General features: G+C 45.3%; 1 protein-coding gene across 1 annotated transcript in view; it reads right to left on the bottom strand.

Annotated features, from left to right (window-relative positions):
• Positions 1–5,911: 5,911 nt before the first annotated feature.
• The window catches only part of CCNDBP1 (cyclin D1 binding protein 1), a 38,942-nt gene continuing 21,397 nt past the window's right edge, over positions 5,912–23,456 (bottom strand). Inside the window, exons 4-11 of the mRNA XM_069752245.1 lie at positions 14,624–14,705; positions 12,075–12,171; positions 11,920–11,993; positions 11,697–11,773; positions 10,506–10,759; positions 8,424–8,484; positions 7,702–7,748; positions 5,912–6,622 (exon numbers count right to left, since the gene is read on the bottom strand). Coding sequence (XP_069608346.1) covers positions 6,514–6,622; positions 7,702–7,748; positions 8,424–8,484; positions 10,506–10,759; positions 11,697–11,773; positions 11,920–11,993; positions 12,075–12,171; positions 14,624–14,705 — 801 coding nt within the window. The 3' untranslated portion in view covers positions 5,912–6,513. The remainder of the gene's footprint in view (positions 6,623–7,701; positions 7,749–8,423; positions 8,485–10,505; positions 10,760–11,696; positions 11,774–11,919; positions 11,994–12,074; positions 12,172–14,623; positions 14,706–23,456) is intronic.

Raw genomic sequence — 23,456 nt, 5'->3', positions numbered from 1 at the left:
TGAGCGGAGGGTGCCCTCGGAGCCTGCACCAAGAGAAGAAGGACTTCCAGACGCGGTGGTAGATAGAGGCAGAAGACGCCTTGCGAGCACTTAGCATGGTGGGAATGACCTGCTGAGAGAAACCAGCACGAGCTAGAATCCAGGTTTCAACAGCCACGCCGTTAAACGTAGGGCCCCTGAGCTCTGATGGTAGATCGGTCCTTGACGAAGTAGGTCTGGGCGGTCTGGCAACCGCAAGGGGACGTCGGCTACGAGCTGGACGAGTTCCGCGTACCACGCGCGACGAGGCCAGTCTGGGGCGACCAGAATGACCGGAACTGCCTCCGTCCTGATCTTTCGGATGACCTTCGGCAGTAAGGGAAGGGGAGGAAACACATATGGGAGTTGAAAATGATGCCACGGAGAAATCAGCGCGTCCACTCCTATGGCCTGGGGATCCCGAGATCGAGCAATGAAGTTGTGGACTTTGGCGTTCCATCTGGACGCCATCAGATCCACGTCCGGGGTCCCCCAGCGAAGACAGATCTGGTGAAAAACTTCTGGGTGAAGTTCCCACTCCCCCGAGGCGAGGCCCTGGCGGCTCAGGAAGTCCGCCGCCCAGTTCTCGACTCCCGGAATGTGCACCGCCGAGATGATGGAGTGGTTGGTCTCGGCCCAACGAAGGATGAGGGAGACCTCCCTCATCGCCGCCCTGCTGCGGGTACCCCCCTGGTGGTTGATGTAGGCCACCGCCGTGACATTGTCCGATTGGACTCTTATTGGGTGACCCGCGAGCAGAGCGTGGAAGTGAATCAGAGCAAGTCTGATAGCACGAATCTCCAGAATGTTGATGGGGAGACTGGATTCCCGAACAGTCCAACGGCCCTGGGCCGAGTGGTGAAGAAACACCGCCCCCCAGCCAAGAAGACTGGCGTCGGTGGTCACCACTAACCAGCGGATCGGGAGGAAGGACTTCCCCTGGCGAAGAGATGGTCCCAGGGTCCACCAAATGAGCGAATGTCTGACCCTTGGGGACAGAGGACAAGGGAGGTCGAGAGAAAAGAGACTCCTGTCCCAGTTGTCCAGCAGAGCCTGTTGCAAGGGGCGGAGATGGAGTTGAGCGAAGGGAACAGCTTCGATTGCCGCAACCATCTTTCCCAGGATCTTCATGGCGAACCAAATGGTTTGCGGGCGAGAATGGCAGAGTGTACGGACTCCCTGTTGGAGCGCTTGGACCTTGGACCGAGGAAGCGAAACCAGCCCCCTTGAAGTGTCCAGGATCATTCCCAGAAAGGAGATCCGACGGGAAGGAACGGGAGATGACTTGTCCAAGTTGATCAGCCAGCCCAGGCGCGAAAGAGAATCCAGGGTAATGTGGACGCTTGACTCGCAGGCCTGAAACGACGGGCCCTTTATGAGATCGTCTAAGTAAGGTAATACGACGACTCCTCGAGAGTGAAGAATGGCCATGACAGCCGCCATGACCTTGGTGAACACCCTGGGCGCCGTGGCGAGACCGAAGGGTAAGGCCGTGAACTGGAAGTGGTCCTCCCGAATGGCAAAGCGGAGGAACCTCTGATGAGGCGGGAAAATCGGAATGTGAAGATAGGCATCCTTGATGTCTATCGAGGCCAAAAATTCCCCTCTTTCCATGGAGGAGATGACCGATCTGAGCGATTCCATCCTGAAGTGCCGGACTCTCACGCACTTGTTCAGGAGCTTCAGATCCAAAATGGGACGCACTGTCCCATCCTTCTTTGGCACGACGAAGAGGTTTGAGTAGAAGCCTCTGAACCTCTCGTGTTCCGGGACCGGCACGATGACCCCGCTCTGGCGGAGGGAGTGGATGGCGCAAAGAAGGGCATGAGACTGAGCTCCCGAACTGGGAAGACGAGAGGGGAAGAACCGAGTTGGAGGGGGGGAGGAGAACTCTATCTTGTAGCCAGACGATACCAGATCTCTGACCCATTCGTCGTGAATGACGGAGAGCCAGGCTTGCTGAAAAAGGAGTAGACGACCGCCTACTCTGCTGGTATCGACTGGCGCCGTTCCCGAGTCATTGAGACGGGAATCTGGGGGGTCTCGAACCTCTGGTTCGGGGCTGCCTCGGTTTCCCGCGCCAGGAAGGATTAGGTCTGAAGGATGGACGAGCGTCTCTGTCTGCGCGGGCGGAACGGTCCGATCTGGGAAGGCCAGAGGGATTGGACCAGGTAGAGCCGGTACGAAAAGGCCGAAAACGAAAATAAGGCTGGCGCTGGAAAGCCGCCTTGGGCCTCTGTTGGGGAAGAAACTTGCTCTTTCCCCCTGTGGCGTCGGAAATAAGCTGGTCAAGCTTTTCGCCGAAAAGACGCCCGCTTTGAAAAGGGAGAGAAATCAGGGATTTTTTAGAGGAAGAATCTGCGCGCCAATCTCTGAGCCAAAGGGCCCTTCTAATAGCGATGGCGTTGGAAGCCGCCGAAGCTGCGCAATTCGCCGCGTCGAGAGATGCGAACATAACATAATCACTGGCCATGGCTAGCTGCTTAGCCAGGTCCGCCATTTCAGAGGGGAGATCCTGCTCATTAATGGATTTCGCTAGGGCGTCCGCCCAGGAAACCATAGCCTTGGACACCCAAGCCGCGGCGAAGGAGGGAGACAGGGACGAGCCAGAGGCTTCGTACACAGAGCGAGCTAGAGAGTCTATCTGGCGTTCGGTGGGGCTCTTAATTGAAGCGCCCTCCGGGACTGAGAGAAGAGTCTTAGAAGCCAGGCGCGAGACCGGCGGATCTACAGTAGGGGGATCCGTCCAGTCTTTCACGAGATCAGCTGAGAAGGGATACTTGGAAACCAAGTCCTTCTTACCCGTGAAGCGCTTGTCTGGGCCCTCCCTGTGACGCCTGACTATATCCAGGAAGGCTGGATGAGAGGCAAAAGATTTGTGAGAACGCTTGGTTCTGGAAAAGGAGACCGCGTGTTCCGGAGCGGAATTAGAATCGTCATCCACCTTCAGTGCGTGATTGACTGCTACGATGAGGGAGTCAACCGTGGCTCTGAACTCCGGAGCCTCCGGATCCAAAGAAATTTCGGACTCATGTTCAGAGCCTTGAACGCTGCGAGCCCCCAAAGAGGGAGAACGAGAGGTGGAGCTGCCAGAGTCTGAATGGCGGGGTGAACGCTCAGGAGAGGTAGTACGGGTCCGTTTTCTGGACGACCGTGCCTCCTTAAGAGGAGAGCGGCCCCTGCTGGCCGACGATTCCCCTGCTATGGAGGGATCTCTTAGCACCTGTAGCGGATTGCCTCGTTCCCCGGGAGGATTTTGAATGGACTTGATGGCGTTAGCTAAAAAATCCACGGACTGAGAAAGCGAGGCGACCCACGGGGGGGGGCTAGGAACGCCAGGGTCGGCGGCGGTGGAGGGCTCCTGGGGCATCGCAGGCAGAGCAGAGGGGAGAGCTTTGAGGCCTGGGAAGTGGGGCCTGGCAGGTGGTACACGCAGAAAAAAAGGTTGTATGCACCTTAGAGGATTTTTTAGACCTTGACTGCGACATGATGCTAATGCAGAAAAAATTACAGGGTCTATATGAAAGGGCGGCGCTGCAGAGGGGAGCTAACGATGTCTCCTTACCCCGGCCCTGTGTCCCGCTATCCAGGAGAGACGAACTGCTGAGAGATTCTCTCTGAGAAGAGGAAGCCGGCTGCACGTGGGCTACTGACGCACCAGAGATGCGACAGGCAGGAGCTGCGGCGCTGAGGAGAGGGACCAAGATGGCCGCCGAGATCAGGAGGAGAGATCTCGGCGGCTGCGAGAAGCGCCAGGAGCGGGGGGCGGCGCCGCTGTGACACGTCTGGAGTGGGCGGAGCTTAACGGCGGCGACCAGCGGCTAGGCCGAAGTCGGGGGCTAAATTTGCGGCCTCGGCCCGGCGCGCGGTCGCAAGCGCCGGAAAAAGACAGGGACACCGCCCAATGAAGGAAAAACCGCCTGCAGATGGTGACCCAGGGATGAGGAGCCCTCCTGACCGCTGGCGACCCCCCCCAAACCCCCCACCGGGCACTTACCCTGATATGGAGGTGAGAGGGTGCCAAGCATTAGGAACGGTGCAGGGGTTGGGAAGCCTTCTATCCACCGACCCCACGTGGGGGGTGGAGAGGAACCGTCCACCACCTGAGTCACAGTCACATTGGTGATGCAGTGTGGTGTGCACGGACACCACGGGGATAAAGCCACTGTACAGCCGAGGGTAGGACCTGGTGGACAGGGCAGATGTCCGGCAATAAAAAGGCCTGGCTGCAGAGGAGGATACTGGAGGTAAAAACACCAGTGCTCGTCTGTATAACAAAAGGGGAGATCGGGGCCCATTAGGGGAGAAACCGTCGCCCAAAAAAGGACAGCTCAGGCAGTGGCTCCCACGACGCAGGAGAGGATACGGTGAGGTGAAACTCCCGTGCTCGCCTGTTGTTGGTTCGGGGGAGATCGGACCTTAGAAGAATCCGTCGCCCCCTTCGTCCGGAATAGATAAAAGAAAAAAGAAAAAGAAAAAAAGAGAGAAAACCCATAGGGGTTAAAAATCAGTGTGCCTCCTACGGACACTAAGCTTAAACTGGGTCTCTGGATGCCAGCATGAGGGTGTATACTGCAGGGGAGGAGCTAACCCTTTTTTGTCTCAGCTTAGTGTCAGCCTCCTAGTGACAGCAGCATAACCCATGGTCCTGTGTCCCCCAATGAGGCGAAGGAGAAATAAAGTTCTGGACTTTATTCAGCGACCAACGATCTCCCAGCAGGGGCCTGATCGTTGGTCGCTGTCACACAGAACGATTTCATTAACGATATCGTTGCTACGTCACAAAAAGCAACGATATCGTTAACAATATCGTTATGTGTGAAGGTACCTTAACTCACAAAGTCACATTTCCCCTTCTTCAAAAAAAAAAAGAGGTTCTTCAATTACTTCTTGTACCTCCAAAAATGTGATGGCTTAGGCTATGTGCCCACGTTGCGGATTAGCCTCTGGAATTTTTTGTGCGGATTCTGCATCTCTTGGCAGAAAACGCAGTTGAAGATTTGATGCATTTTTCATGCAGATTTTGTGTGGATTTGCTGCAGATTTTGTGCAGATTTCTTGCGGTGTTAACCCTGTAGATTTCTATAATGGAATGGGTACAAAAACGCTGCAGATCCGCACAAAAGTAGTAACATGCTACTTCTTTTAACCCACAGCTTTTCCGTGCGGAATTTTCCGCACTATTAGCACAGCATTTTTTCCCCCATTGATTTGCATTGTACTGTAAATCACTTGCCGATCTGCAGCTTTTCTGCACGGAAAAAAACGCTGCAGATCCGCAGAAAATCCGCAACGTGTGCACACAGCCTTAGGCCTTTTTGTAAATGACATAGGAATTGAAAGCAGTCATTTTTATCAAGAAAATTACCACCTTCTGTATTAGGCACAGTTTTGTTTGGTTTGTAATGAGAACGTTTGGAAAGTCTGGCCAGATGTGCGATAAAGGTTCTGGCAGTGAAAAAGTTGAAAAATCTTGAAACAAGACCAAACCAAGGACACAGCCTGTGCCCACTAGTTTCATTAGTGAGTGCATGGACATGCCCCAAAGCACTTCAAGGCTTATTTGTATGCACCATCAAGAACTAATGTATCAGTGCTGGCCAATCAGATGAGCATGAATCATTTTGTATTGCTGTTCTGGGTGCTATACAATCATACCACTTCATTAACAAAATCATCCTGATAAGATCCCTTTAAATAAATGGAATTGTTAAAGAAATATTATGACCACACATTATTCCCTCCTCTAAGTAAATCCGTTCATTCATATGGGTTTGATGGTTACTACGTATTCAGTACCTGATTACCAGAAAAGCATAACTTGATATATGGCATGTATATGAACTGACAGAATCGAGAGAATGACAATGAGATTTTCATTTACAACTGAACACCATTTTGGATATTATTTTTATTGACATCCCTCTCCAAATATGCGACTTCCACTGAAAGCAAGATAACATTGGAGATGGTAATGATCTTCAATCCATGGTACCAGAAGCTACCCCAGAAACTCAGCACCAGATGCAGGGCTGGAAACAGCCAAGCAACCAGGGATAAAGGAAATCATAAAGGAGTAAAGGGATATTTCCTGAACAAATAGGGTCATCTGTTGACAGGAGTGGAAAAATGTTGCCAAAAAAGAAAAGAAAAAAGATATATATTTAAATAATTATTTTTACATCATACTGTAATAGGCCAGTTTGCAGTAAAGGTAGATTCCAGACTTGTAAGTTATAACCTGCTCTGTTGATGCCTCTTGATACATGAGACATCATTAAAAATGATAAAAGCTTTACTTTTGATATGGAAGGAAATATTTTGAGAATTTGCACGTCAGAAGTCATCAAGCATCCTAGATCCTCCATCACCTAAGTCACACTGATAAACGTGGCTGAGATTTTGCAGGTTTGGCATTTCCTCATCTATGCTGCCGACTTTATTTGCAGGCGACGTTGCTGTTCTGGTTTATAAGAGCACAGAGGTGAGTAAATGTCAGAGACTATCCTGAGTCAGGCTTTTCACTTTGTTCATATTGTGGTCAATGGCGTTATGAAGGAATTGGACCCAGCTGGATTCCGTGTCAGGGCAAACATGGCTGGCACTGGAAAAAAAATACACACAATAATTAACTGATCAATACATCATTCAGTAATCAGAATTCCCATAAAACAGAACTTTGACACCGCCTCCCATTATACTGTAGGGAGGACTAAGTGGGGCCAATATACTGTATGGAGTACTATGTGGTGTCCATTATTCTATATGCAGGACTATGTGGGGTCATTACATGATATGGAGGACTATGAGGGGCCCATTATTTTGTATGAAGGACTATGTGGGGGCCATTATACGGTATGGAGGACTATGTGGGACCCATTATACTGTGTAGGGGATCACAGTTGGGGCATCATACTGTGTTGAGGTTACCATACTTTGCTGGGGGATACAGTAGGATCATCAAACCGTGCGCGTGGAGGGTACTGTGTTTGGGAGGCACTTTTGTTGGCATCACACTATCTGTACTTATTAATTCAAGATTTTTTATCCTTTGTTATTACATATTTAAATTAGGCCATTGGGTCATGTTTTTTACTGCTCTGACATAACATTATATTATTTCAGTATGCCCCATTTGTGATGCGTTTATTTTTTATCTAAGATCTATTAATTAAAATTTACTTTGTTCATGGGACAAACCCTTTAAGTTTGTTTCCACATGAAAAGTTTCATTGTTATATTTGATAAGGAAAACCTTCCTCAATTGTAGACATTTTTGATAGATGTCAAGGTTGACCCGCGACTATGTCCAAGTTTTTTTATTTTGGTCTGTGTATTTGAGTTGACATCCCTGTCATAGGGTCACTGACTACAGACATCAAACACTATATGTGGTCAGTTACTTTAACGTCTGATACTCTATCGCAAAATTTAGATATTGAAATACATGTTAAAAAGTCAAGAGTTTTGAGCAATGAAAGTTTGATTCCGAAGCCCATACTGACTGTCGTTGAAATAAAAGGGACATAAATACTGTACCCCTTTGGCTGTGATAGGTTATGCCCAACTCTCCTCAGCGAGGCAGGATAAGGAATTTATAAGCTCAAACTTCTACAAGCGGGTACACAGCTAACTTGGTCTACTAGAGCAGAATCAATAAAAAAAAATCACTAAGAAAAACACCTTGTTATCTCGAGAACTTTCTTCAGCACAGAGGATAACTTTGCTGCCTACAAAATTAAAGAAAACATAATCAGTTAATCAAGTAACTGAAGAGAGGGGAAAAAACAAAATACAGAGGTTACGTACATCATTAGCATAAGAATATATGCAGGAACAGAGGTTAAAGGGACAAAAAAAACACTATTAGCATGCAGATATGGGGTAAATCAGCAGGTAAACCGTGTTCTGACAACGTGTTGTCACTGCACTGAGAGCCCCGCTGCTGGGAGGAAAGGAACTCTATTCCTCCAGGCAGCCTCGCTCTTCTAGTCATAGCTGTGTGGCCAGTGGGACTTCAGTCACCGCTCTCTGTGTAGAGAGTAATGGCTGTAACCACACCCCGGCACAGACTGACAGCCAGCTCTAATGATGAGCCATACAACGCATGTCCCTGCGCTCCCAATGTTAAAGATAGGTACGCAGGATGCATGTGGAAGTAGGCGGAGCATAAGGGAGGGCATACGCAGCCATACGCAGACCAGCCAAAAGCAAGTGTGAACGTAGCCTAATAGAAGAGAGCAAAGAAGAAAACCATGTTACAAGTAAGAAAAGAGGACAAGCTCAATGTTACATGGAGGAAAAGAAAGCAGGGGAAAATGAGGAAGAGACGCGATGTCTAGACTGGATGAAATCTGGTGAATTGAAGGAGCAAAAAATACAAACACTAGAAAGAAAATACTTACATTAATCCGTACAGGAGGGTGATTCATGGGAGGGTACATGCTCAGAGCCAGTTCATCCACACTAGCCAAAGAAGAAGTTAAAAGATAAATACAAGTGTCCTAAATAATTATATTAGAGATTCCATTGAACTCAATTTTCATATAAATTGCTTTTGATAATTATTAATCCCTATAGAAAAACCTTTCATGTGACTTCTCTAAATTTTCGGTGTTGCAGTCAAACATTCCCATTTTCAACACCACAATGTAATAGTGAATTCACAGAAAATACTTTCACACACAGTTATCCAGGTCATCAACTGTCATTGACAGACTTGCTAGAGAGAAGATTAAAGGATCATTGTACTGTGCAGAATTATAAGGCAAGTTGTATTTTGATCATGATACTTGTTATACATGTTGTCCTACTCCAAGCTGTTCAGGCTTGAGAGCCAACTACCAATTAAGTAAATCAGGTGATGTGCATCTCTGTAATGAGGAGGGGTGTTGTCTAATGACATCAAAACCCTATATAAGGTGTGCTTAATTAGTAGGCAACTTCCTTTCCTTTGGCAAAATGGGTCAGAAGAGAGATTTGACGGGCTCTGAAACGTCGAAAATTGTGAGATGTCTTGCAGAGGGATGCAGCAGTCTTGAAATTGCCAAACTTTTGCAGTGTGATCACTGAACAATCAAGCGTTTCATGGCAAATAGCCAACAGGGTCGCAAGAAGTGTGTTGGGCAAAAAAGGCGCAAAATAACTGCCCATGAATTGAGGAAAATCAAGCGTGAAGCTGCCAAGATGCCATTTGCCACCAGTTTTGCCATATTTCATAGCTGCAACGTTACTGGAGTAACAAAATGCACAAGGTGTGCGATACTCAGGGACATGGCCAAGGTAAGGAAGGCTGAAAAACGACCACCTTTGAACAAGAAACATAAGATAAAACGTCAAGACTGGGCCAAGAAATATCTTAAAGACTGACGTTTCAAAAGTTTTATGGACTGATGAAATGAAAGGGACTCTTGATGGGCCAGATGGATGGACCACAGGCTGGATCAGTAAAGGGCACAGAGCTCCACTCCAACTAGGTGGAGGTGGGGTACTGGTATGGGCTGGTATCATCAAAGATGAACTTGTAGGACCTTTTCGGGTTGAGGATGGAGTGAAGCTCAACTCCCAGACCTACTGCCAGTTTCTGGAAGACAACTTCTTCCAGCAGTGGTACAGGAAGAAGTCGGTATCGTTCAAGAAAAACATGGTTTTCATGCAGGACAATGCTCCATCACATGCCTCCAACTACTCCACAGCATGGCTGGCCAGTAAAGGTCTCAAGGAAGAAAAAATAATGGCATGGCCCCCTTGTTCACCTGATCTGAACCCCATAGAGAACCTGTGGTCCCTCAAAATGTGAGATCTACAGGGAGGGAAAACAGTACACCTCTCGGAACAGTATCTTGAAGGCTGTGGTGGCTGCTGCACGCAATGTGATCAAAAACAAATCAAGCAACTGACAATCTATGGATGGAAGGCTGTTGAGTGTCATCATAAAGAAAGGTGGCTATATTGGTCACTAATTTTGGGGGGTTTTGTTTTTGCATGTCAGAAATGTTTATTTCTAAATTTTGTGCAGGGATATTGGTTTACCTGGTGAAAATAAACAAGTGAGATGGGAATATATTTGGTTTCTTATTAAGTTGCCTAATAATTCTGCACAGTAATAGTTACCTGCACAATCAGATATCCTCCTAAGATAGCCAAATCTAAAAAAAAAAAACCACTCCAACTTATAAAAATATTAAGCTTTGATATTTATGAGTCTTTTGGGTTGATTGAGAACATAGTTGATAATAAAATAATCCTCTAAAATACAACTTGCCTAATAATTCTGCACACAGTGTATAGTAGTGGTGTACATATGCTACAGGAAGGGAACTAGACGGATGCTCATATCTAGCTTTTCTTTTTTTTATACTTGTTGAAATAAAAACATAATTAGGTCACTTCACAGGGTTAAAAAGGAGAGGGAAAAAAAATCTTTTAATTTTGTGTATATGTTCAAGTTGCCATACATGACACCGTATGCAACAGTCTCGTTATACCTTGGGCTGACTTCTTGGGTAATGTCTGCCAAGTCATCCAGCTGTGCCACTTGTTCTGAGGTCTCTACCTTTCCATGGGCCTTTAGAGTACCCAGCACTTTTTTCAGACAAGCTTTCGAGGCTTTCATTAAGCCTAAGCAGGGGGCTATAAGCCTGCGATCAGCCTCTGACCAGTAGGTATCCTGGTTACCCCGGGCACCGGTATCATCATCATCTAAGACATCACTAAATGGATCCTCTCCACCTGCCAAAGCCTGCAAATCAAAACCAAGAAAGAAGAGCCGCTTAGATAAACATCCATATAATTTATCTCCACCAAACATCGCTTTCGTGGAAAGCTAAATGGCAGCCAGCCATTCCCTCCACTACCTAAGGATGTCGCTCATCTTTACATGACTCCTAAATCCTATGTCTACCTAGGTAAGCAGGGACACATTCAGTTCATAGCCTTCAAAATGGCCGACTATGGTTCCAACTTCCAATGCCCAATAGCGGCACAAACTGCTGAAATACTGGACAAAGCAAATGATATTAGCCCAGACCAAGAAGGTGGCTTTATTATTGGGGCGAGAAGAAACTACAGCAGTGGGCATTTATATAGTAGTGAGTAGGTGGCGGGATAGGAGCATTTCTGGATCAATCCTATGCATGACTCTGTATTGTCATGTCTATGGTCCTTCTACTGAGGTTCAGAGGAAGTCACAGGAGCAGCCTGATCATACCGATCGGGCCGTGCTGTCACCAGTCACATATCCTGCACAATGTATGTAATTAGCAGACAGACATCAGATGGTATATATGCCATAATATGGGACTGGTATAACGTCTGATATTCTGTCCTTAAGGTATAATATAGCCCAATCACACATTACCCTGTATATGACATTGGATTTCTGTAGTCGCAGTATATCAAATACTAGTCACATATTATTCTGAATACTGAATGAAGTACCTATCATTATATTTTACGAGTGTATGTAATTTAAAAAGGTGTTGTGCAAGTAATGATCAACCCATTTAAATACATAATTTTAGCGAAAAAAATTAAAAAAATTGAAAATAGAAATATTAAACTAATATAATAAATAAAAGTTTAGATAAGACATAAAAGGAAAAGAATTACGGTATTCTCCCTTGATATTCAAATTACATTAAAATTATACCAAACACATGCATCTTATTGAAAATTACCTCTTCCATCTCTTCTAATGCATCCTTCACAACGCCCAAATAGCCTGACACAATCACAACCACTGCGGCTTGGTTATCTGTGAAGGCAGGCCAAAGAGAAAAGGTTTAAAGTGACATTTAGACTGGAATCTAGCTACAGAGATAAATTGGGCTTGTGGTATAACATGATCATCTGCCGTGTTGCAATGGCGTAGGACTAAATTACAGGAATGCAGCAATTTACCTTTCGGGATCTGTGAGAAATGATCACAGGCTTCCCACACGCTCCCTGTGGACACGAGCTGGGCCTGCGATAAACTGAAATGATAGCTAGTGAGGGGGAGATCCGGTAACCAGGGTCAATGTGCCAGTGATAATTCCTCACAACTGTGTCCATACCTCTGTATGCGGGCATTCAGGATGACCTCAATCAGCTGCATGGTGCCTTCTATCACGTCTGCCACTGCCTCTCTCACAGTCTTCCGTAATGTGGTACCTAGATATAAAGAAAACCTCCTTACTCCATTTTCAGATCTGAAAACATTTCTTATGTAAAGGATAGTTAAAAGCATTACTGCTCCAACAATGTATATAAAAAAAATTAGGCACCTTTTTGGTTCTGCTTACCCATTACAATAGGAATGAAACCAATCTGGAAAAGATCAGCCATCGCCAAGTACTCTACAGCAGCAGTATGTGCTACCACTTCGATTCCTGAACCCTCATACACATATACAGAACCAATCAAATGTGTTGACTAATATGCAACACCCAAAAAATGACCGGCAGTATTGACCATCAATGACAGCGAGTAGATAAAGACAGTTACGTACACTGTGTGCACAATTATTAGGCAAGTGAGTATTTTGTCCATACCATATTTTTCTCTAGATTTTCCAACTGAAAGCTGTATAAACAAATGCTAATTGGATGAATCAAGAAAAGGTGATGTGTACCTGTGTAATGAGAGAGGGTGAGGCCTAAGGATATACCCACTCTTTATCAAGGTGTGCAGAAATATTAGGCAGCTGGTTTTCTCAGGTAAAGTGGGCCATAAAAGATTTTACTTAGGCTGGGTTCACCTTGCGTTATGGTGGTACATTTACGATACGATACGATACGATACACTTTATTGATCCCGTGGGAAATTATGGTATCACAGCAGCACGACTTAAATCATAAAAATCATAAAGGAATTACATAGTTGACATGACAGTGGAGTTGACAGAAGAACATTATACATTAGAATAGGACATACACAACGAGTGAACTGAAATGTAGAGAAAGAAATGTAGATTTAACGGACTACGTTACACCGCGGCATAACACGGTGTAACATAGTCCGTTAACGCCGCCATAGACTGCAATGTTGGACGCATCGCTAGCGCACGCCCCCAATGGGCGTGCGCTAGCGATGTGCCGTCATTGAGTGATGAACCCGAGACGCGGGCTGCAGCGTTTCCGGGTCCGTCACCGCTAGCGCAGATGGAGCTAGCAGATGCCCCATCTGCGCTAGCGCTGTGCCACAGTCGGCACTTGCGTTAGCGCAGTCCGTTTAAAGTATGCGTTGAACGGACTGCACTAACGCAATGTGAACCTAGCCTTACTCTAAGAAGTCAAAAATTGTTACAAGTCTTATAGAGAGATTGGGGCATGATTACAGAAACATCAAACACTTTGTTACAAATAGTTAACAGGATCGCAAAAATATGTGTTTAGGAAAAAAATATTTTAAAAAAATGTACAATGTGAGAAAAATCCAACAGGAAGCTATTATCATCCAGCGCTGTCATATTCCAGAACTGTAACCTCCATGGAGGCCCAGAAGTACAAGGTGTTCAGTGCTCAGACATATGGCCAAGGTAAGCAAGGCTGAAACCCGTCCACCACAGAACAAGCCACAGAAGCTGAATCATCAAGACTTGGCCAAAAAAATATCTAAAGACAGAATTTTCAAAGGTTTTCTGGACCAATGACATGAGAGTGAGTCTTGATGGATCAGATGGATGGGCTCATGGATGGATCAGAAACAGGCACAAACATCTACATCGACTGATAATCCAGCAAGCTGGAGGTGGGGTACTGATGAGCTGGTTTGACCTTTTTGAGCTGAAGGTGGACTCCAAATCAAGCTAAACCTTCTTCCAGTTTTCAGAAAACACTTTCTTCAAGCAGTGGTACAGGAAAATATGGAAAATGCACGGCAAGCCTAGATGAAAGAATAAGCACATGGCTTCTTCCTCACCTAGCCTAAACACCATTGAAAACTAATGAGCCATTCTAAAATAGGAGACTTACGGTGAAGAAAAACAGTACACCTCTCTGATCAGTAAGTGGGAGCCTGTGGCTGGTGCTGCCCAAAAAGTGGATAGATTAATAAACTGACATACTCCATGGATGAAATGCTTATGACTTATTTAAACAAGAGAGCCGATATTGGTCACTGGTATTTTATTTTTTTAAATGTACATTTTGAAATTGGTAATTATTTTCACTTTAACACATTAAAATAAACAACTGAGTTGGGAACATGTATGTTTTTCACTTAGTTGCATAAAAATTATGCACAGTAAGGGCTCATTCCGAAGTCCATGTAAATCAGTCCAATCTTGGACCACAATACATGGACTGGCCGTGGCTCTCACGACCTACTGTAAGTGGCACAGCCTCAGAAATATGCACTCAGGTGAGCAGCGTCCAGAGAGTGCATTAGTGGTCTATGCTCGGACCAATTGGCACGAAAGTCTGAATGAGGCCTAATAGTTGCCCAATAATTCTGCACAGATATTTGCCTCAGAAAGACAAAATCTCACTTTCTTAAATATTCAGGTTTACTTGATTGACCAACAGCGCTGTAGTTGTTCAATAAGAAGATTATTCGTCAAAAATACAAATTGTCCAATTGTGTGCACAATGTAGATGTATAAGGACAGTTCATAACTGCTCACCTTGTTCCTTTGGAAGAGAATAATACAAAGAGGAAGCCGCCAAAATAGCATTGAGAAGCCCATCACTTAAGTTTTGACAGTCCTATAATGAAAGGAGAAAAGCAGTATGTATAAACCTACATTGGAAATGTGATGTATCAATATGAATAACATAGTAACATAGTTATTAAGGTTGAAGGAAGACTATAAGTCCATCTAGTTCAACCCATAGCCTAACCTAACATGCCCTAACATGTTAATCCAGAGGAAGGCAAAAAAAACCATGTGGCAAAGAGTAAGCTCCACATTGGGGGAAAAAATTCCTTCCCGACTCCACATACGGCAATCAGACTAGTTCCCTGGATCAACGCCCTATCAAGGAATCTAGTGTATATACCCTGTAACATTATACTTTTCAAGAAATGTATCCAGTCCCCTCTTAAATTTAAGTAATGAATCACTCATTACAACATCATACGGCAGAGAGTTCCATAGTCTCGTTGCTCTTACAGTAAAGAATCCGCATCTGTGATTATGTTTAAACCTTCTTTCCTCCAAACGTAGAGGATGCCCCCTTGTCCCTGTCTCAGGTCTATGAGACAGCACTATACATTACACAGCAAGTCCAGATCCACCCAAATGGGGCTTAAAGCAGGCCAAACAGAAATATTCTTTGTCTCTCTCTTTTTCAGAAAAAAAACCAATCCCCTGGCATGTAATGATTATTGTGACTTCCCTGAAGGCTAATCATTGTCATTCATTTCTGAGTTCTCATAACATGCATGTTATTTAAAGGCGGGCGTTGTGTGGGATAAACTTGTAGATGTATAAAATTCTAAACTAAGTGGTTACTCACCATTCCTCCCCAGTCTAGTGCTGCCGCCACACCTCTGCCCCATGATAAACTGCAGTGGTGACTATGCAATATGTCAACAAAGACCAAGACCGGGTCAGCAGCGGAGAGGCAGCATTAGATCGGGATAAGCGAGTACCAACTTACCGTAGTTTATTATTTTATATGTCTACAAGCTTATGAGGAACTAAACGCTTGTTCTGGATGACCCCTTTAAAAGTATGAACTTCTCTAATAGGCTGTAAGCCAGCATGGTGCACTATACAAGACTGCAACCGAGAGAAGCCATACTTCATTTCCTTTCTGTGGACATCCCCACTATCATCATGGGCGACTTCAACATCCCCATTGACACTTCCCTCTCAGCTGCCACTAAACTTCTATCTCTCACTTCCTCCTTCGGCCTCACTCAATGGTCTTCTGCAGCCACTCACAAAGATGGACACACACTGGACCTCATCTTCACCCGCCTCTGCTCCCTATCTAACCTCTCTAACTCCCCTCTTCCACTCTCTGACCACAATCTTCTCACATTACATAGTAACATAGTAACATAGTTAGTAAGGCCGAAAAAAGACATTTGTCCATCCAGTTCAGCCTATATTCCATCATAATAAATCCCCAGATCTACGTCCTTCTACAGAACCTAATAATTGTATGATACAATATTGTTCTGCTCCAGGAAGACATCCAGGCCTCTCTTGAACCCCTCGACTGAGTTCGCCATCACCACCTCCTCAGGCAAGCAATTCCAGATTCTCACTGCCCTAACAGTAAAGAATCCTCTTCTATGTTGGTGGAAAAACCTTCTCTCCTCCAGAAGCAAAGAATGCCCCCTTGTGCCCGTCACCTTCCTTGGTATAAACAGATCCTCAGCGAGATATTTGTATTGTCCCCTTATATACTTATACATGGTTATTAGATCGCCCCTCAGTCGTCTTTTTTCTAGACTAAATAATCCTAATTTCGCTAATCTATCTGGGTATTGTAGTTCTTCCATCCCCTTTATTAATTTTGTTGCCCTCCTTTGTACTCTCTCTAGTTCCATTATATCCTTCCTGAGCACCGGTGCCCAAAACTGGACACAGTACTCCATGTGCGGTCTAACTAGGGATTTGTACAGAGGCAGTATAATGCTCTCATCATGTGTATCCAGACCTCTTTTAATGCACCCCATGATCCTGTTTGCCTTGGCAGCTGCTGCCTGGCACTGGCTGCTCCAGGTAAGTTTATCATTAACTAGGATCCCCAAGTCCTTCTCCCTGTCAGATTTACCCAGTGGTTTCCCGTTCAGTGTGTAATGGTGATATTGATTCCTTCTTCCCATGTGTATAACCTTACATTTATCATTGTTAAACCTCATCTGCCACCTTTCAGCCCAAGTTTCCAACTTATCCAGATCCATCTGTAGCAGAATACTATCTTCTCTTGTATTAACTGCTTTACATAGTTTTGTATCATCTGCAAATATCGATATTTTACTGTGTAAACCTTCTACCAGATCATTAATGAATATGCTGAAGAGAACAGGTCCCAATACCGACCCCTGCGGTACCCCACTGGTCACAGCGACCCAGTTAGAGACTATACCATTTATAACCACGTTCTGCTCTGCTATAACCACATTCTCATCTCTCTCCACTCCATGTCCACAATCCCCACCCCACAAACTTTCACACCCTCGCAGAAATCTTAAACATCTTGACCTACATTCATTCTCTGAATCCCTCCTCCCCCTCACAGACATAAGTTCCATACACAATGCGGATGATGCTGCCGCTCTAAGTAACACCACAATAGCTGCAGCTTTGGAATCTGCTGCCCCACTTACACATACCAAAGCTCGCAAAATCAACAGACAGCCCTGGCACACCAGCCTGACCAAAGAACTGAGGCAAGCTTCCAGAGCTGCTGAGAGCAAATGGAAAAGATCCCACTCCAATAAGCACTTCATCGCATTCAAACAGTCCCTCATTACTTTCAAGACCACACTCGCCACAGCTAAACAAACCTACTTCTCATCTCTCATATCCTGTCTCACAACCCTAAACAGTTATTCAACACCTTCAATTCTCTCCTCCATCCCCCAGCACCTCCTCCCTCCCCACTTATCTCCGCTGAAGACTTTGCCTTATTTTTCAAGCAGAAGATTGATAGCATCAGAGACAGTTTTGGTCAACAACCCCCAGAACCCTTCCTCCCAACTTCCCAGCCCTCCACCTCCAAAACCAACTTCTCCACCATTACAGAAGACGGACTCTCCACTCTACTCTCAAGATCGCATCTCACCACCTGTGCACTTGACCCGCTCCCATCCCACCTCATCCCAAACCTCACCACAGTCTTCATCCCAACCCTAACCCACCTCTTCAACCTATCACTAACAACTGGTGTTTTCCCCTCAAGCTTTAAACATGCCTCCATCACACCTATCCTCAAAAAAGCCCTCTCTTGACTCATCCTCTGTATCTAGCCATCGCCCTATATCACTTCTCCCTTATGCCTCCAAACTACTGGAACAACACGTTTACCTTGAACTGTCCTCCCATCTCTCTTCTTGCTCCCTCTTTGACCGCTTACAATCTGGCTTCCGGTCACACCATTCCACTGAAACTGCCCTAACTAAGGTCACCAATGACCTCTTAACTGCCAAGAGCAAGCAACACTACTCTGTCCTCCTCCTGGACCTGTCGGCTGCCTTTGACACAGTGGACCATTCCCTATTATTACAGACCCTCTCATCCCTTGGCATCACAGACTTGACCCTATCCTGGATCTCATCATACCTAACAGACCGGACATTCAGCGTCTCCCACTCACACACCACCTCCTCACCTCGCCCCCTATCTGTCGGAGTCCCACAAAGTTCAGTCCTTGGGCCCCTGCTCTTCTCCATTTACACCTTTGGCCTGGGACAGCTCATAGAATCTCATGGCTTTCAGTATCACCTCTATGCTGATGACACACAGATCTACATCTCTGGACCAGATATCACCTCCCTACTAACCAGAATCCCTCAATGTCTGTCCACTATTTCATCCTTCTTCTCCGCTAGATTTCTGAAACTTGACATGGACAAAACAGAATTCATCATCTTTCCCCCATCTCAAGTGACCCCCCCAACGAACCTATCCATTACAGTAAATGGCTGCCCACTCTCCCCAGTCCCACAAGCTCGCTGCCTCGGGGTAATCCTTGACGCTGATCTCCCCTTCAAACCACATATCCAAGCACCTTTCCACTTCCTGCCGACTTCAACTTAAAAATATTTCACGAATCCGTTCATTCCTCAACCAAAAATCTGCAAAAACCCTAGTCCATGCCCTCATCATCTCTCGCCTTGACTACTGCAACCTCCTGCTCTGTGGCCTCCCCGCTAACACTCTTGCACCCCTCCAATCTATTCTAAACTCTGCTGCCTGACTAATCCACCTGTCCCCCCGCTATTCCCCGGCCTCTCCCCTCTGTCAATCCCTTCACTGGCTCCCCATTGCCCAGTGACTCAACTACATAACCTTAACCATGACGTACAAAGCTATCCACAACCTGTCTCCTCCATACATCTGTGACCTCGTCTCCCGGTACTTACCTACACGCAACCTCCGATCCTCACAAGATCTCCTTCTCTACTCCCCTCTTATCTCCTCTTCCCACAATCGTATACAAGATTTCTCGCGCGTATCACCCCTACTCTGGAACCCTCTACCACAACACATCAGACTCTCGCCTACCATCGAAACCTTCAAAAAGAACCTGAAGACCCACCTCTTCCGACAAGCCTACAGTAACCACCGATCGACCAAACCGCTGCATGACCAGCTCTATCCTCACCTACTGTATCCTCACCCATCCCTTGTAGATTGTGAGCCTTCGCGGGCAGGGTCCTCACTCCTCCTGTACCAGTTATGACTTGTATTGTTTAAGATTATTGTACTTTTTTTTTTTATTATGTAAAAATCACATGTAAAGCGCCATGGAATAAATGGTGCTATAACAATAAATAATAATAATAATAATAATAATATACAGTGGGGAAAAGAAGTATTTGATACACTGACGATTTTGCAAAGAATGGAGAGTTCAGTGACCGTGGCCGTCTAGAAGGTGCAGCCTTGCTTCCATACATTGGTCAGGCTCTGGCCAGGAGTATGTATAATGCATACACATACCCTCTTGTCCCTGTTCAGAAACCGATGAATCCTCGCAGCGTACAGCGTGCGTACTGGGGGGGGGGGATTCACAAGTCTGCAATCACAGAGTGACTGAGGATTAATTTGGACTGGACAACCCCTTTTTGAAGGAGAGCCCACCCTGCCAAAAAAACAAGAAGTGATGAGAGTGTAAGGAGATTACATAGCTCTGAGCTGCTCGAGACAACTTGATAATACCCCTTTAATTAGCCACTGTGACCTAATGTACATATATCACACTTGTCGCCCCCTCACCACAGACCACAATGAAGTAGACATTATCAGGGGGTTGGCTGCTACTAAACGCCAGGAGCAGGCCATGCCCCTTGATCTGTGATGTAACATCCCATTAGGGAAGGGGAGCAGTGAAGAGCAGCTTCAGTAACATACAGAATTACAGGTACTCAGAGGGTTACAAACAGCACTGTCCATGTTATTATTGCTAATGAAGGATGGGCCATTAGAATAACTTTTTGATATTCCTGGAGTAGCCATATAACCTGCAAATTAACCCTACATCATCTGCAGGTTAATAGTGTTATTGGCCATGATAGAGCCGATTTTCTGCACACAAAATAACAAATGATTACACTACCTGGAAACATGGCCTTAAATTCAAATTTGTATTAATTAACTTTATCTGATAAAGTGATGTTATATCGGTGACAATGTAAGGGCCACAGTGCAGAGATCTGCGCCACAGCTCCATTCAAGTGAAATCAGCTCTGTGGTCCCTTTTTCTCAGGATTGGTGTGGGTCCAAGAAGCTGGAGCTTAACTGATCACAAAGTAATGGTATATCCTAGCACAAGGCCGTCACTTTATGAGGTGGGAGTTATCCCTTAACACTTTAGCAGTTTTGTCTCCTAACTGCACATAAATTGCATTAAACCAATAAATTTGGATTCCGCATACCCTTCCCGACATTGGAGGTATATACAAATCATAGATGTGAAGTACTTCTCGACCAATGAAGTATATATAGACTAAACGCACAGTGTCTGCAGTCTCTGAGAGCAAGGCATTGGAACTTGTAGCGACCCCCTCCCCCAACTACAAAGGCGGTGATTGGCTGTTCAATTCTGAACAGCTATTCACAGCATTTCCTGAAACACTGACGTTCACCCTACGACTGATGCTTGTAAGGCTGGAGTCTACCAAACATGGCGTCACCAGGGCCAGCTTTGAGTGGACGATTACGTTGATCGCACAAATCAGATTGCACAGACGAACTTACCCCACAGTGACGATATTTCCTCATTCTAGCTGCAAACGTGTATAGGGCGGTTACTGTGCCATTTTATTGCACTGTGCTGGCCCTTGTAGTGCTACAGACTTTTTGAAGCCTGTGCCATCATTTCTGCTGGTGCTGCTGAAGAAGAAAGAAGACGTTCCTGATCCTTCCCTGATCCATCTTTCCTAATCCACCCCAGTCGCCTTATCCTCCGCCTCTGCGTGCTGATCAGTAGTTGATTGCTTGTTTTTTAGGCAGCATTTTTCTTTTTAGTGCTTCCTGCAGCCACTGAGCACTGATCAGTGACACAAATCATTGATCTGCACTTGTGTTCCCTGTTCTTCAGAACTTTTTTTTCTGACCCTGTCTTTTTTCTACCCCCCCCCCCCCTTATCACAACAACAGCCGCCGTCCAACAGCCACCTAGACTCTGATCAGACACACATCAATGATTCGTGTACATGCTTTGGAAAGGATTTTTTTTTCCTTTAGTTTTTTATTCCCTTTCTGCAAGTGCATGCATCCTTCAGCGACCAAGTGATCATTGATCGTCCTCCAGATTGTTTTTTTTTGTCAAAAAAGAATCAAAAGAAATAATTTAGATCGGTTGATAGGACTAGATTAGGGACAGTAAAGATATACCGTACTAATCAGCGTCTACTACAGTATTTTTACTGAATTTAATTAGGGTTAGTGTCAGATATCGGAGAAAAAAAAATATCACATCTATTCGTGCGTCCTACAGCCGTCGAGCGCTGGTCAGAGACATCACTGATCGGCATCCAAATGTTTTTCTTGTGTGTAAAAAAAGAATAAAAAAAAATAATTTAGATTACATGATAAGACTAGATTAGGGACTGTAAAAATATACTGTAGTCATCGGCAACTACTACAGCATTTTCTACTGAATATAGTCAGGGTTAGTGTCAGATAGTTTTGGGCACTTTATTTTACCAAATTTTTTATATTCTATTTTATTTTTATCTTTTTCTTTCTAGGTTTTTTTTTGGTCGGTTATAAATAAAACAAAAGTTTACACCAAACACACACACACATCTGAATAAAATTTGGGGCACACACAAGCACCGCAATTCTGAAAAAATGTTGTTCGCTTGTCCCAAACAGTGCTAAGCGGAAGAGCCATACACTTTCCTGGCCACTGACACTGATAGTTAGGGAGAGGATCCCACCTGCCTTTATTTTTCTTCCTCCTCAAGAGCAGGAAATGAGCTAGCACCCACCATTAATGAATCTCTATGGACCTCACCTTCAGAAAATTATGAGCCACAGATTCCTGATTTTGTGGCACAATAAGGAACCCAATTTGACACCACCGGCTTCACAGAAATTGACTTTTTTAAAAGTATTTCTCTGAGGATTTAAGAAATCTCATGATGTCCCATACATATTTGTAAGCCCAGCAGTTTTTATCCCCAAATCCCACTTCTTCATTTGCCAACTGGACCCCTGTAAACACCATGGAAATGATGAGGTTTTGGATCCTTGTTCTTCACATGGGGATAGTGAAAGCCAGAAATTTGCAAATATTGGAGTGTTCTGCATAGTTATGCCCCGGATACGCTTTGACGCCATTCACAATTTTTTGCACTAGTGAAAATACACAATATCCTCCCTGAGAAGACCCCAGCTTTGACCGTCTGTTCAAAGTTCGTCCGTCATTGATCGCTTCAGCAACAAGTTTGCTGAGGAGTACGTTTCCCAAAGGGACATCTGCGTGGATGAGTCCCTAATACATTTCAAGGGGGGGCTGAAATTCCGGCAATACCTGCCCAGCAAGAGGGCCAGGTATGGACTTAAACTCGAAAAGGTGTGCGAGAGTACCTCAGGGTACACCTACAAGTTTAGCGTTTATGACGTGAAGGACACCAGGATTGAACCAACTGAATGCCCCCTGTCCTGGGACTGAGTGGGAAAATTGTGTAGGATTTGGTGCACCCACTGCTGGATCAAGGTCATCACCTATGTAGATAACTTTTATACCAGCATCGTACTCTTCAAGTACCTCTCTGTGCGAGCTACTGCAGCATGCAGTACTGTCAGCAAAAATCAGAGAGGCCTCCCTAGGACGCTAATTGGGCAGCTACTCAGAAAGGGACCCCGGAAAAAGACTACCCGTCGAAAAGTGTGTCGAATTGTTTGGTGTGTGCCATGTCCCATACCTCAGCTAATGCTTTAGTTATGTCTCACTTGTAGAGTTTGCTGAGTAGAATTTGCAGGGGGGCTTTTCTGGAACCTCACATGGATTTTCTCTGTGATATTACAAGGTCTGAGATATTTAGCCTGTTTGGTTCCAGTTTCCTCCCCAATTTACACCCTACTCAGCATGCATTACTAGTCGTGTGTGTGTGTGTGTGTGTGTGTGTGTGTGTGTGTGTGTGTGTGTGTGTGTGTGTGTGTGTGTGTGTGTGTGTGTGTGTGTTTAATACTGTAGCGCCACCTTGTGGTTTCCCACTTTATAACATTTCTAGTTACATATATTTGAGTGTGGTAAATTTTAATACATTAAGTTATATGCTTGTATATTCCCTGATTTTTGAGTACTTTTTTTTTCTAGGGA

Source organism: Ranitomeya imitator, chromosome 2 (assembly GCF_032444005.1).
Source record: "Ranitomeya imitator isolate aRanImi1 chromosome 2, aRanImi1.pri, whole genome shotgun sequence".
Taxonomy (NCBI): domain Eukaryota; kingdom Metazoa; phylum Chordata; class Amphibia; order Anura; family Dendrobatidae; genus Ranitomeya; species Ranitomeya imitator.
This window is presented reverse-complemented; position numbering and strand designations above follow the sequence as displayed.